The sequence below is a fragment of the Crotalus tigris genome, unplaced genomic scaffold (assembly GCF_016545835.1).
Source record: "Crotalus tigris isolate CLP2741 ecotype Arizona unplaced genomic scaffold, ASM1654583v1 scf7180000019070.2622420, whole genome shotgun sequence".
NCBI classification, from domain to species: domain Eukaryota; kingdom Metazoa; phylum Chordata; class Lepidosauria; order Squamata; family Viperidae; genus Crotalus; species Crotalus tigris.
The window spans coordinates 2565310-2578388 of NW_024097360.1; the positions used below are offsets into that span (position 1 = coordinate 2565310).

Consider the following 13079-nt stretch of genomic DNA (forward strand, 5'->3'; position numbering starts at 1 on the left):
AAGATTTTTATCAACATCTGTACAAGAAATAAGTTCTTTCATTGATGGCATGAAACTCTGATAAGAATCTTTGCTATCTTATAGATTGCCATGGCTGTGCAAGGGAACATTCTTTTATCCTTGATGAAAATGTGATGTAAAATTTTAAAAGAAAGTTTTTTATGAGATATATAACAAATAGAAAGGTAGATTCAGACTCAAAATTAGATCAGATATATTTGATAGCTAGAACAAAAATTATGAACTAAAAACATTAAATGTGTGTTTTAACATCTAAATTATTAATAAACAATGGCAATATCTAAATAATATCCGAAGTGCTACATTATTTGTTAAGATCTGGTTTATAGCATTTACTTGAGAAAGTTTCCATTGTTTGAGAATACAAAGTAACAAAGCATAATTCTTTTAGGAACACTGTGATGTTATGGTTTATGTAAGAGATAACCATTCTTACAAGGGTCCTATGTGAGAAATTATGGGCAAGCTGAAATATACTAGCATCATTTAAATGTTAAATTTAATCAATGGTTTCTTAAAGTAGCTTATCTGGCGGAAATGGCAAAGATTTCGGCTTTCTTAAAGCAACAAACGCAAGAGAAGTTCCTTGCTGTTTGGGACAAATGGATAAAATTTATACAATTTAGATTGGGTATACAAAAATATCACATAGCTTTTTTATAAGTTTTATTTTTATATATATATAGATAGATATTTTTTTTAATATATATATAAATATAAATTTTTTAATTTAATTTTTTATTTTTATCTCTTAATTTTTAATTAAGCCTATATTCTGCTCTGGGAAGCTCGGGGGGGGTAGGGAGGGTTTTTGTGAGGGGTGGGGGATGGGGGGGGTTTATATATATGTAATGTTTAGTTTCTTTTTTGTATATGTTGCTTTTTGTTTTGTATTGTTTTTGTTTTTTTGTAAAATTTATAAAACTTTTAATAAAAAAAAAATTTAATCAAGAAATTTTCTAAAAAGTCATCTCATCTGACAAAAAACAAAACAAAACAGAAGCACAAGTGAAAAGAAGTTACAGTAACACTTCCTTTTGCCTGATAAATAAGTAAAAGGATTTAAGGCATCCTAGTTTCCTGTTTTGTTTCCTAGATTATTATGGTACCAGTTAGAAATCATCTATGATTTGAAATATTTTTAAACCTTTAGTAATAGTTCTTACAAGCTTACTATTTTTTCTAAATAATATTTCACAAAACTTTGTTTTATTTAGAAACAAAAGAAGCAGGTACAGATAATCGTAATATAATCGATGATGGAAAATCTCAAAAACTGACTCATGATGATATAAAGGCTTTGAAGGATAAAGGCATTAAAGGACAGGTAATCTTGTATTCTCAATTGCATATTATTGTTTCACTTCACAAGTGAATACTTTCTTTTAGAAAGCTATATTGCTAGGAACAGTTACAACTAGAATCCTTTTCAGCTGAAGAATGTGAACAGATGTCATATAATGATTGAAATTTTAAACTTAAACTGAGGAAGCAACCCCCCAAAAAAGCACTGGATGACTTTGGACCAGTTGATAGCTTTCAGCCCAATTTGGCATCAGAGTAGCATTGCAATAAAACTAGGCAAGAACCCCATTTATGCTACCTTTTGTTCCCCAAAAAAAGCAAGATATAAAGAAAAGGGCAGTTGCTTTTCTATACTACTGGTAAATACAAGCCACTCTTCTAAAAGTCTCAGAGAATTGAAGTATTAAATCTTAGACTATTTCATGTAAAGTATGAACTTTACAACTCAACTCTATTTCTCTTGTCTGGTTCTTGACTGGATGATATGTATCATAAATGATCATAATGAATGGAATGCAGCATCCATTTCATTTATATTCAAGACATTGGTACTACTTTTCATGTATAGTTCTCTCATCCAAAAACAAAATCATACATATATAACTCAGATTAAATCATTAGAAAGTCCCTCTCTATTTCCCTCAAATCATATAATATATTCAAATTAATGTATTTTTCAATAAACTTCAATCAATCAGAGAACAATCATCAATAACATTTCATCTGTATAAATCCAAATCCTGTTTTTAAGCTTTACTATTTACAATTACCTTATTTCAATTTGGCTTTTAGATAAACATATTATTAACATTTCAGGTGTCCCTCCTTTCCCTTTTTCCTTAACATAATCCTTATCTCTAAAATACACATATTATTTCAACCATAACATTCTTACATTTTCTACAAGTATTCTATTTTTTAATCTAGTAACTCGTTTATTAATACCATTTCTTCTTTTATCAGAAACCCCTCTTATTCTCCTTCCATTACAAAATAGCTATCCTTCCTAAGAATAAGTACTCCAAAAAATGTATTTCTACTCTATTTTAAATCTGTAATCTATCAATCAATCTATATCTATGAAAAACTCTTTTAACCCACTCAATAAAGTTTAAATCTGATCCAAATAATTATTATATCCACAACAAACATATTCATACAGAAAAAACATCTTACTCACATATTTGATTAATCTTTATTCAATCAAGATCTCTAAAGCCTTATTTACCTATCAAGAAAAGTTTTAAATCTAACTCTGGCTTTCTTTCTGTGCCAGACTGGTTTCCATAATAGAGCTTCTATATTGTTGAATCTCAATATTTGAGTGAGGGTACTTATCAATATTTCAATCTGGCCAAGTTCTCTTTCCCTTCTCCCAATATCATCTGTATAGTGTAGAAGGTTTGTTTCCGTGTTATAGTCACAAGTTGATTATCCACGATGTCACTATTCTCAGTAATTCGTATCTGAGAGTCAGTTCCTGCTACTTTAACACTGCAAGTGTCTCAGAGTCGTTCTTTGATCTCCAAAATTCTCCATAAATTGTAGATTAACATCCATTTGCTCAGTGACTTGTTCCTCTGTCTCTGTAAGTTGTGTATATTGCTGCATACAGGCCTCCCTAGGGCTAGTTCCTTGGCCTGTAAATTGATCTATTAGGATTTGAGATTCAATTTGTGGTTCAGAGATGTCATCTTTAATGTTTCTTCAGGATGTCATATATACTGTTGCTTCCAAAATTGCTTCTAATATAAGTTCATAATCAAGCTGTGGATGAAATTCTTCCATTTCAGTGGTGATATAGTCTTTTATTTTTTTAGAGGAGGCTATATTTACTAACAGTCAACACATACAAACAGTCAGCACTTAATCCACCTCCACAATTACTAGTAAGCAACTTCACCACCCAGCTGTTCAAATCTTTTATCTTTTTGCTTTTATCATCATTTGAAGGTCAAACCCAACCTCAAAAAACAAAGAGGAAATGTAGTTGCAGTAATAGTTTTTGCCACAAGATGCCCTCAGTAAGCTGTGAAATCTTTTTCCGGCTTCCAATAAAGGTTTTTTTTTTCAAACAATAAAAATTTATCCCTTTAAAAAATAAATCCAAGAAATAGGAAAACAATATTCTCTAGCTTAAGAAATAGATATAATAATAAAGTTCTATGATAGGGCTTTTTCCAGGGCCCCAAAGTGACCAAAAATAAAAATAGTCAATAAAAAGTTAACTTTTTTTTTCTTTTCTTTTTTTAAAGCTCTTTTTCCCAGATAGACAAAGCCAGCTCTTTCAAAGCAGGGAAATAGTTCCAGAAGGCTTTTAACAGGAGAGTAGTTAGGGCAAAGAGAGAGGGGGGAAGGTCTCACCCGGATCATCCACGGTGGTTTCTTAATGCTTAGGTGTTCTTTTGACTTTTGGCTGGTGCACCTAAATGATCGGCCATGTTACTGGCCAATCTTTTCTCCATTGGCCCTGAGGAGCTGCCTCGGACCGCGGAAGGAGCTGCCGCCTCCCCCCCCCCCACGACCGACAAGAGTCCTCCTCATCAGTAGTCGCCCCTCCAGGGCGACTTTTCAACCTGATTAAGGGTCTATTGGCAGAGGGAAAGCAGCCAGCGAAGAGAGGAGTCTCTGCGCACGACTGCACACGCCGCGACCCAGAACCGGAAGTCCATAGTTCTCTGAATTCTTTAGGGCTAAATGTTAGCCTCACATTTAGTAAATGCATGACTACATTAAGAATAAATATACCGTATATGCCGGCGTATAAGGCGACTTCCGCAAGCGCTAAAACCGGCGCCAAAGACGGGGGTCGTCTTATATGCCGGAAATACTGGTAGTTTCCAGCGTATAAGACGACGTTCTAGGAATGCGGCTCGGCGACAAAGACGGTCGTCTTATACGCCGGGTCGCCTTGTACGCCAGCATATACGGTATATTATAAATATATAAGATGTGTATGCGCATGCACACATCTTCAAGTCAATTGTTCACTCCTGGCAACTGCCTGGGACAAGTCCCTGAGTTTTCCTGGCACATTTTTTTCTCTCCCTGAAATTGCTTGCTGTTGCCATCTCAGAGGGTGAGAGTGTGTGACAGCTCCAAAATTAACCAGCTGGCTTTATGCCTTAGGTGGGATTAGAACTCAGTCTCCTGGTTTCTATTTTGATACTTTAACCACAGCAGCAAACTACCTTTCCTACTAAATTAAAAAAAAAAACATTACTTGAATGCTCATGTTTTATGTACTGGGGATTTTTGTGTTTTGTTTTGATTTAAATGCTTTATAAATAACTATGGGAAGAGAATGATTAACCAATCTTTTTTTTTTTTTGAAGGAAATAGTTCAACAATTAATAGAGAATAGCACCACATTTAGAGACAAAACAGAATTTGCCCAAGATAAATACATCAAAAAAAAGAAAAAGAAGTAAGTTGAATTTTAGATTGTTCAGTGAATCACAAATCATAAGTAGCTTTAAAACTGTTTATTTGTACTACTTTGCTTACAGATATGAGGCAGTTATTACCATCATAAAGCCATCTACTCGTATACTGTCAACAATGTACTATGCAAGAGAACCAGGAAAGATCAAGTAAGGCTTAATGTATTTCATTTATATGGGGAATCTGTTGGATTACATTTAGCAGTAAATGAGTGGACAAATGTCCTCACATCAATAGTTACAAATTGATACAACCAGTCTATAAAACATGAGAATCTTTTCCTGACAGAATGTAGTTTGCAATCATCTCTCTGTGTATGTATTTTAAAAAAAACATAGGAGATTTTGATGGTGGCTACCAACTGGACTAGAATTTGTATTAGTCATATCCTGCATGAATTTTTTCCCCTTAAATCTCTCCTTTTGGTAGATGAAGGCAAAACCTCAGCTGCAGATTTCTGCAGATATCTTTTTCTCATCAGTGCTACATAAACTATGATGGAACCGAAGGTATAATAATGAGTTAAAGTACTTTTCAGCTTCCATCTACAATACTACCCAGGTCTTTGGCGAGAGAGAATGAGACCCTTTGTTTTATTCCATCTGGAATGGACACACTGTCTTTTATTAATTGTGTTGTAATTTCTCATTGCAAGTTGCCCAGAATCATTGGGAGCTAGGCAACATAAATGTTTAATAAAATATCATTATATCTTTACAGCCAGCATTTGTACTTGCTGAAGATATAAATTAGAACTAGGAATCTGGTATTTCTAATAAAATTTATTGTACTCAAGTATTTTAACTGAATAGCAAAGGTAATCTAGTTTTGTTTTTGTTTTTTCAAAATGCCCTAGCTATTTGCGGTATGATACTCTAGCCCAGATGTTAACTTGGGGAAATGTTCACGCTGGCAACAAGATGATAGTAATGGAAACCTGTGCAGGACTGGTGCTAGGAGCTGTAATGGAACGAATGGGAGGTGAGAATAGCAGAATATAACATGTACAACTGGGAGTGTGAACATTTAATAGTAATATTTCTGTGGTAGCATGTACATTTGATTCTAAAACTGGGATTTTTTTTACAGTTAATCAAGATAAGCAGCTTTTTAAGCAAAACATTCATTACAAAATATAAAGATGTCAGAAAAGTAGAGAAATAAGATGCTTTTGGAAAGACAATTGTGATTTGTCCTCTTGCTTTATTTATTTTTGACTGACTACTATTTTCAAGTTTTATGTAGAAGTAAACAGATAAAGGGAAATCTCTGTTACTGTGAATATAGTTATTACTTGTTAAAAGTGTTCATTGAATTTAGCTTGAAGAGTTAGTCAAAATATGGCTGCTTGGATAGGTCAACTGAAATTTTTTGTTTGCTTCTCTTGACTGATTTTGCCCCATTTCATTTTGCAAATATTTTGGAATTCAGCTGAGTTTCAGAACACCTTTGATAGATAACATAGGGAACAATGGAAGGCAGATGCTCTAATACAAAAACGCAGCACCCGACTGAATGGCCAAGTTTGTGAAAGTGGGTCAGGACAAATTCAAATAATCTTCCACTTATCCATAGTAATTTGAACTGAAATAGCCTGTAGATGCTTGTCTAAAGCTCAACATTTTTTGGATCACGTGAAGAATCCATTACTTACACAGATGAGTGTGTCAGGTGGCCAGTTTTGAAAAACATTCTTTACGATGATGTTAAACGTTGGAGATGACTTTTGTTTTCTTTCATGCAAGTCACTGCTGTACTTAAGAGAAAATTGTTTGTTTAGATTGTCACAGTGTATTAGTGTAAACCTAGTTTTATGCTGGCTGTATTTTACTTTGATCTATACTTGCAGGTTATGGATCGATTGTTCAGATATATCCAGGAGAAGGACCTGTTAGAGCAGCCACAAGTTGTTTTGGATTTCCTAAAACCTTTTTTGACACACTCTCTGAGTTCCCCCTCAGCAAAGTGGCCAGCTTTCTCTCTGGAACATTTTCTTTAACATCGTTGCCTTCAGAGTCTGAAGAGAACACACCACTGGCAGAAGACAAAAATGGTTCAGGGGATGACAAGGAACTTTCTAGACCAGAAGTAGACATAGAATGCAGTCCTAAGGTAGCTATGGAGAGCGGTCAGCCTGAAGATCAAGAAATGGTGGAATTTACATCGGAGGCACTTGATGATAAAGCCAAGGGGACAGTAAGATCCTGTCATTTTATGATAGTTGAAATTTAATTATATAATTGAACCCATTGCTATTTAAACAGGTATGCTTCTCAACGCAGAGAGTCACACTGCAGCATCAGTTATTACATGAATGCTTACTCTGTTATGCTTAGCTGCATTATATGTTAATTGTAAGATCTTTTGATAGAAATCAGATTTAATAATAATTAGAAATGTGAATAAGTGCAATGTACTCTGCATTGCTAAATATAGTCATAGCACCAGAGTAATTTTATCCATTGTGAAATATTTTTAGAGTAATTGTGATTTCTGTTCACGTTAAGTCAGCTATAAGTTAAAATATTTCGGGCTCTAAAGCTGATATATAGCAATGTAAGTAAAGTTAGAATTAGAATGTTAGATAATTGACTTTATTGCAATGTTTAACACAAGTACTTGTTTAGCAAAATATTTAATCATTTAAAGTATTTCAGGTTGAAGCACTAGAATACATTTTGTCATTTTTAACCATTCTATTTTTATCTTTCAAATAGACCTTTAAATCTGAGGAAGGCATTAGAAAGTTAAGTCTAAACCAGCCTATAAATGTGTGTATTTTTGCAAAATATTACAGAAATAAAGGTTTTTAGAACCTCTTTAGTCCTTAAAACCATTTAGCCTGAATTTATTCATATTTTCAGACACATGACAAACAAAAGAAACAAGAGGAAAAGAAGAGAAAGCTGATAGAAGCTGCTGCTTTGTTGAAAAACAAGGATGCTGATGGGTGAGAGTTCGGTTGTTGTATTGAACACGTCCAGAAATATCTTGTTTTATAATTGCTTTCAAAAAAGAATTTGCCATTCAAAAAATGTAACTGGATGTTAGTGTTCGTAATTTGGGAATAAAAGAATGCTTGTCTATTTATCTTGAAGCCTAGAGCCAAGGCTCAGCCCTTTCTGGGTTTTTGTTTTTTCATTAGATTGTTAAATTTCTGTATTAGATCGAAAGATGCTATAATGGTCAAAATATTTTCAACACTGAAAGGATGAAAACAACCTATGCCATTCCTATGATGGAGAGGATTTGTCCCTACATCAGCTGTGATGAATGGCTCAACCTGTCTGTAGGATTAAAGATAAAAGCCCTTATATATAAGGAAAATAACCAAGGTGTTAAAAGATGGTTCAGATCTTAAGTTGAGGAAATTTATGAAAGTTTTTTGTTCCTAATCTGTATCTGACAAAGCCTCTCTAATGTGGCCCTCCTTAATGTGGGCAGAACATTTCTTCAAATTTTGGCAAACCACCTGGTTTTACATCACCGTAACTTGCAGTCTTTTCCTTTTTTTAGATTTAATCTGGGATTCAGACTGTTTTTATATCTGTGTACAAATGTGGAACAAAATAAACGTTGCCAGACTTTTAGATACATTTTCATAGCCAAAAAAGTAACAGCTTTGATGTTTGGAAATGCAGCTAACCTGTGTCTATCTTTCCATTAACAGTTTAATTGTTGCCAGTCGATTTCATCCAGCAAGTTTATTGCTTCTCTTATTAGAGCTGGTAGCTCCTTCAAGGCCTTTTGTTGTCTACTGTCAATATAAAGAGGTGAACCCAATGTATTTTCTTAACTTAAATCTTTTTTTAAAAAATTTCAGTAAGCTCATATAACCAGATTTTCTTGTTTTAGCCACTACTGGAATGTTACGCAAAACTGAGAGAGAAAGGTGGTGTCATTAATCTGAAACTTTCTGAAACATGGCTACGAAACTATCAGGTGAGAATTACAAACATATATGTACGATAGAAAATGCAAGTAAATCAGGGAAATTATGCATCTCTGGTCAAATGGATATTTGAAATTATGAAATGGGGTGGGGGGGGAATAGAAAATAAATCATTGTTGAGTCTATGCAAAGTAATTTCATATTATGTATTCTCTTTGATTATCCACACAACTGCCACTAACTGTAATATTTTATCATGTATTGTTAATGTATTTTTGTTTCAATTCTGATCAATAATCTAATAAAAATATTCAATCGTTCAATTTGATATTATTGATCATAACTGATCAATGCCAAATAATGGTAAGAATTTATTTTTCTGAAATTTCTGCAAGGCAAATCTAAGTGGCATTGAGGGTCTGATTTTCACACTTTTTGTCTAATATGCGTCCTCTGGAAATCTTTTATTGCTCTCTGATCCATGAGCCTCACAGAACGTGCTATTTAGTACTGCAATTGTTACATAGCTTATTTGCCATTTCTTATTTTTTGTTCAGATCTTGCCAGATCGAAGTCATCCCAAATTGATAATGAGTGGTGGTGGTGGGTACCTACTGACAGGTATCACGGTTAAAAATGAAAGCATAAATACCAGTGACTGCTTAGACGAGCCATCTTCTAAAAAGCGTAAGCTTCAAGAGCACCATTAATGCTTCAAGAAATTATTCTTGTGTTCTATTATTAATTGTACTTAAAGGCACAGCGGAATGCACTTTGTTCTTTTCTAAATCGGTCAGATTCAGCCAAATATTTTTATTGCCAATGTCATTCCAGACTCAGGTAGTCGCCATAACATAATGGAGTTTTATTTTAGAAGGTTATGATTAAGAATCGGTCTTCCTGGAAATGTTGCAAAAATTGACTGAAAGCCCAACTTGGTTGTGTTTCAGAATTTTATTTTCAATTCAAAAACCATGTTCTCATTAATCCCATTTCCATTTCTGTTAAAATCAAGGAGGTTTTTTTTTTAAACTAAGTGAAATAATTGTACTATTATCAGTGAGAGAGGCAAGACTGATGCTAGACTATTGCACATTTTAACCATTCTGAATTTCAAAAAAAGTAAACATCACATATTACTTCAGAAATGTGAAAGTAGTGCTAGTCTGTTTTCACTTAACATTTCTTAAAAAAGAAAAGAAAAACTGGTTTCCATCTTTTTAACATGTGATAACTTTTTATGTGGAGTTTTTAATCTGTAAATCTGCATTTCAATAAATTATATTATTTTGTAGTACATGAATTGTTTTTTTCTTTTAAGCAGGAAAGGATTGTTAAAATAAGAAGCCTTCTGGATGGCAACCAAACTGTTGTGTTTCCCAATGTGCTTGTTGTCCCCCAAAGTTCACCTACCATTGTGCTGGGCTCTGCATTGTCTTGTATTTGTGAATTGACCCCCATTCACCCAAATTGAAACAACATTTAGCCAGATATGTATGTCAGTAGGGGTCACTAAATTCTTGAAACACTCTGGGGAGTCACAAGATTTAGAACATTGATCATATCTTTCAGTTTTGATTATGGATCAGTTGCTGCTTTTGCAACTTGATTTATTTCTTCAGTTCTTAGCATCTATACATTGCTTTTATAAGCTGTCTTGAATGGCTCAGGGATAGAAAGTTAAGGTATAAAGCATCTAATAAAGAAAAAAGAGACAGATCCATTTTAAAGAGATATAAAAAGAGATTCTTGAAATTGATTGGTTTGATTGAAGTACTGCAGACCAGTGTGGTAATCCTTCCGTACACCTGCTCTAAATCACTTTTTCCCCTTTGAATCCAGATCATAGAGCAATCCTTTGTTTTTAATTTAAAAAGTTAATCAACCATCAACTTTAAGAGTTGGCATTCCCCCACTAGCATTTGGGATTCATTGAATGGGATTCCCCTTCAGCTGTTTCTATTATGGTACTTCATTACCAACTTATATTCTGTATTTCATATTTATAACAATATATCATGTACGTTTTAATATTACATGGTTCTTTTTTTTTTTTGTTATCGAACACTGCCTGGAATCACATTGTTTGAGCAGCCTTATGAATCTGGTAAATAAATAAATAAATAAACAATCCCTTGTAGAGGAAGACTGGGCAGTGTTTTGTTACAATGGGGCTGAATGAGCGGTACTTACAACTGGTCCTTGGAAGTCTGGCATCACAGCGGTCCCACAGTTGCATGATTACATTCTGGGTGCTTAGCACTCAGCTCACAATTATGACATTGCAGTGAGCTGCAATCATGTGAGCCTGAATTCTGGGGTTCCCTGCCAGTATCCGACAAAAATATCAGTGGGAAAGCTGGCAGGAAGTTGGAAGTTGTGGTCACATGAATTCCTTGCTTAATGACAATATCTGGGACTGCTGGAATTACTGTTACCATGTGATGCAGTCATGTGACTCCATGCTTTATGACAAGTTACTTTGCAACAGCAATTTCAGTCTCAATTGCCATTATAAGGTGAGGATTACTCATTACTCATACCGACACAAAAATTCCTATAAACCCTATAAAAAAAATCCTTAGAAAATAAATCAAAATCTAGCCCCTACTTGGCTGCATTATGATTGCATCCACTGCAGAGCTTGGTTTGTTTAAGTAGTTAAAGTAGTGACTGGGGGTAGGCCGTAAAAATACTGTGCCATGAAACTTGGTAATAACCAACTATGTCACTAGAATGTATCACAGCAAGGCTGAAAAAGCAAAGAATGCTTTGTGTGTGATGTGTTATCTTCTTCTGGAGTTTTGCTTTTTTTTTCTATACCCACATCAAAAGTTTTGCTGGGTAAATATGTAAATTGTTTTACAAAGCAATTTAAATACTTGAAATTGGTGTTGGAGAAGACTTTTGAGTATACCATGGACAGCCAAGAAAGCAAACAAATGGGTCATCAAACAAATCAACCTAGAGTTGCTCAAGGCAAAATGACAAGGTACAATTTATCGTACTTGGACATATTTGGTGAAGATCCAGCTCTCTGGAAAAGACTAGTGCTGTGAAAGGTGGAAGGAAAGAGAAGAACAGGATGACCAGCAGCAAGGTGGATGGACTCAGTTACAGTGACAATGAATGCACCATCTGAAGACTTGTAAGACCAGATAAGAGATAGATTGTCATAGAGAAAATTAAAAGGTGATATTGACGTGATGGAACATAACAAAAGCTTTCATCTCATTGGTTGACATAGGTAAGTGCCTCAAGCCTTATGCAAATATTTTTAGTAGCCAGACTAATAGTATCCCATGTATGATGTTAGCTAACTTAAAAGCATTTCAGCAGAATGGAACAGTTTAAAACCCTGTGGCATTCTAATTTTAATAACAGTGAAATCTATAATGTAATCTAACACCTGAAACTTGGGGCCCAAACATCAAAATATATGTTTATTTGTTGCTCAGTTGTGAAAATCGTTCTGGCCCCTGAACAATTTTGTCTAATCAGTTTCACTAAACATGTAAGCATTGACTAGCTAAGCTCCTGTGAGAGTCACGTGTAGCATAGCCCATAAAACCTGAAACTGTTGTTACTTTATTGGGGAGTTGTTCCCCCATGCACTTCACTGATCTAGGGAAAAGGCAGTCTATCAATGCAACAAAGGCACAGTTCACATATACACTGCAGGTGCAAAATCAACTTTGAGACACTCATTCCTTTGGAAAATATCCAGTGAATCCAGGTTATTAGCCTACTTTCTCAGAAAGATTTTAATCTTTCTCATTTGAATTAAGGGTAGGGGAAAAAATCACTTGGAATTGATTCCCCAACCAGTTTGGCCTTAAAAAAGCAGAAAGACCACTCATTTATGCTCATGAGGCGAAGCAATATTTCCAACATACAGTAGGTGGCAATCAGGGAATCAAGAATAGAGAATGCTAGTGATAATAAATGATCTATGAAAATATATACTCATTTAACTTTTTAATTAAATGTTTAATACGTTAGATATTTGTGTGATATTTGGTTTGGTATTTTGAGGCCAGAATGCCTTTGGCTAGCAGGCCTTAGTCCTGAAATCTTAAGTTGCAATCAGTGCAGTACAGGTTTTTTTTTCTAATAAAAAATCATTGATACTACTGGTGTTTTTGGAGAATAACAAAACCTGCTCACTTTCATATAAAGCATTCATAGCATTTTCCAGGCCTATTATCAAAACTAATAAAAACAATCTGCTACTGGAATTAACTGCTATAAAATAAAAAGTTGGAAGTTCTGAGAAATTCTTCAGCATCAGAATATGATGAATAGCGGAAACTTTATTCTGTTGAATACCTCACTACCATAATTCCTTCAGATATTCTGATACTACCAGATGGTTAAGATTCCATTTTGTTTTAAAACTTGGATGTATCTAATGTTT

The 13079-nt window shown here is 34.2% G+C and overlaps 1 protein-coding gene across 1 annotated transcript in view; it reads left to right on the forward strand.

Moving 5' to 3' along the window:
- The window catches only part of TRMT6 (tRNA methyltransferase 6), a 12050-nt gene extending 2091 nt beyond the window's left edge, over nucleotides 1-9959 (forward strand). The window contains exons 3-11 of the mRNA XM_039359397.1: nucleotides 1239-1348; nucleotides 4662-4753; nucleotides 4836-4919; nucleotides 5627-5751; nucleotides 6620-6966; nucleotides 7635-7720; nucleotides 8441-8543; nucleotides 8626-8712; nucleotides 9220-9959. Coding sequence (XP_039215331.1) covers nucleotides 1239-1348; nucleotides 4662-4753; nucleotides 4836-4919; nucleotides 5627-5751; nucleotides 6620-6966; nucleotides 7635-7720; nucleotides 8441-8543; nucleotides 8626-8712; nucleotides 9220-9372 — 1187 coding nt within the window. The 3' untranslated portion in view covers nucleotides 9373-9959. The remainder of the gene's footprint in view (nucleotides 1-1238; nucleotides 1349-4661; nucleotides 4754-4835; nucleotides 4920-5626; nucleotides 5752-6619; nucleotides 6967-7634; nucleotides 7721-8440; nucleotides 8544-8625; nucleotides 8713-9219) is intronic.
- Nucleotides 9960-13079: the final 3120 nt, after the last annotated feature.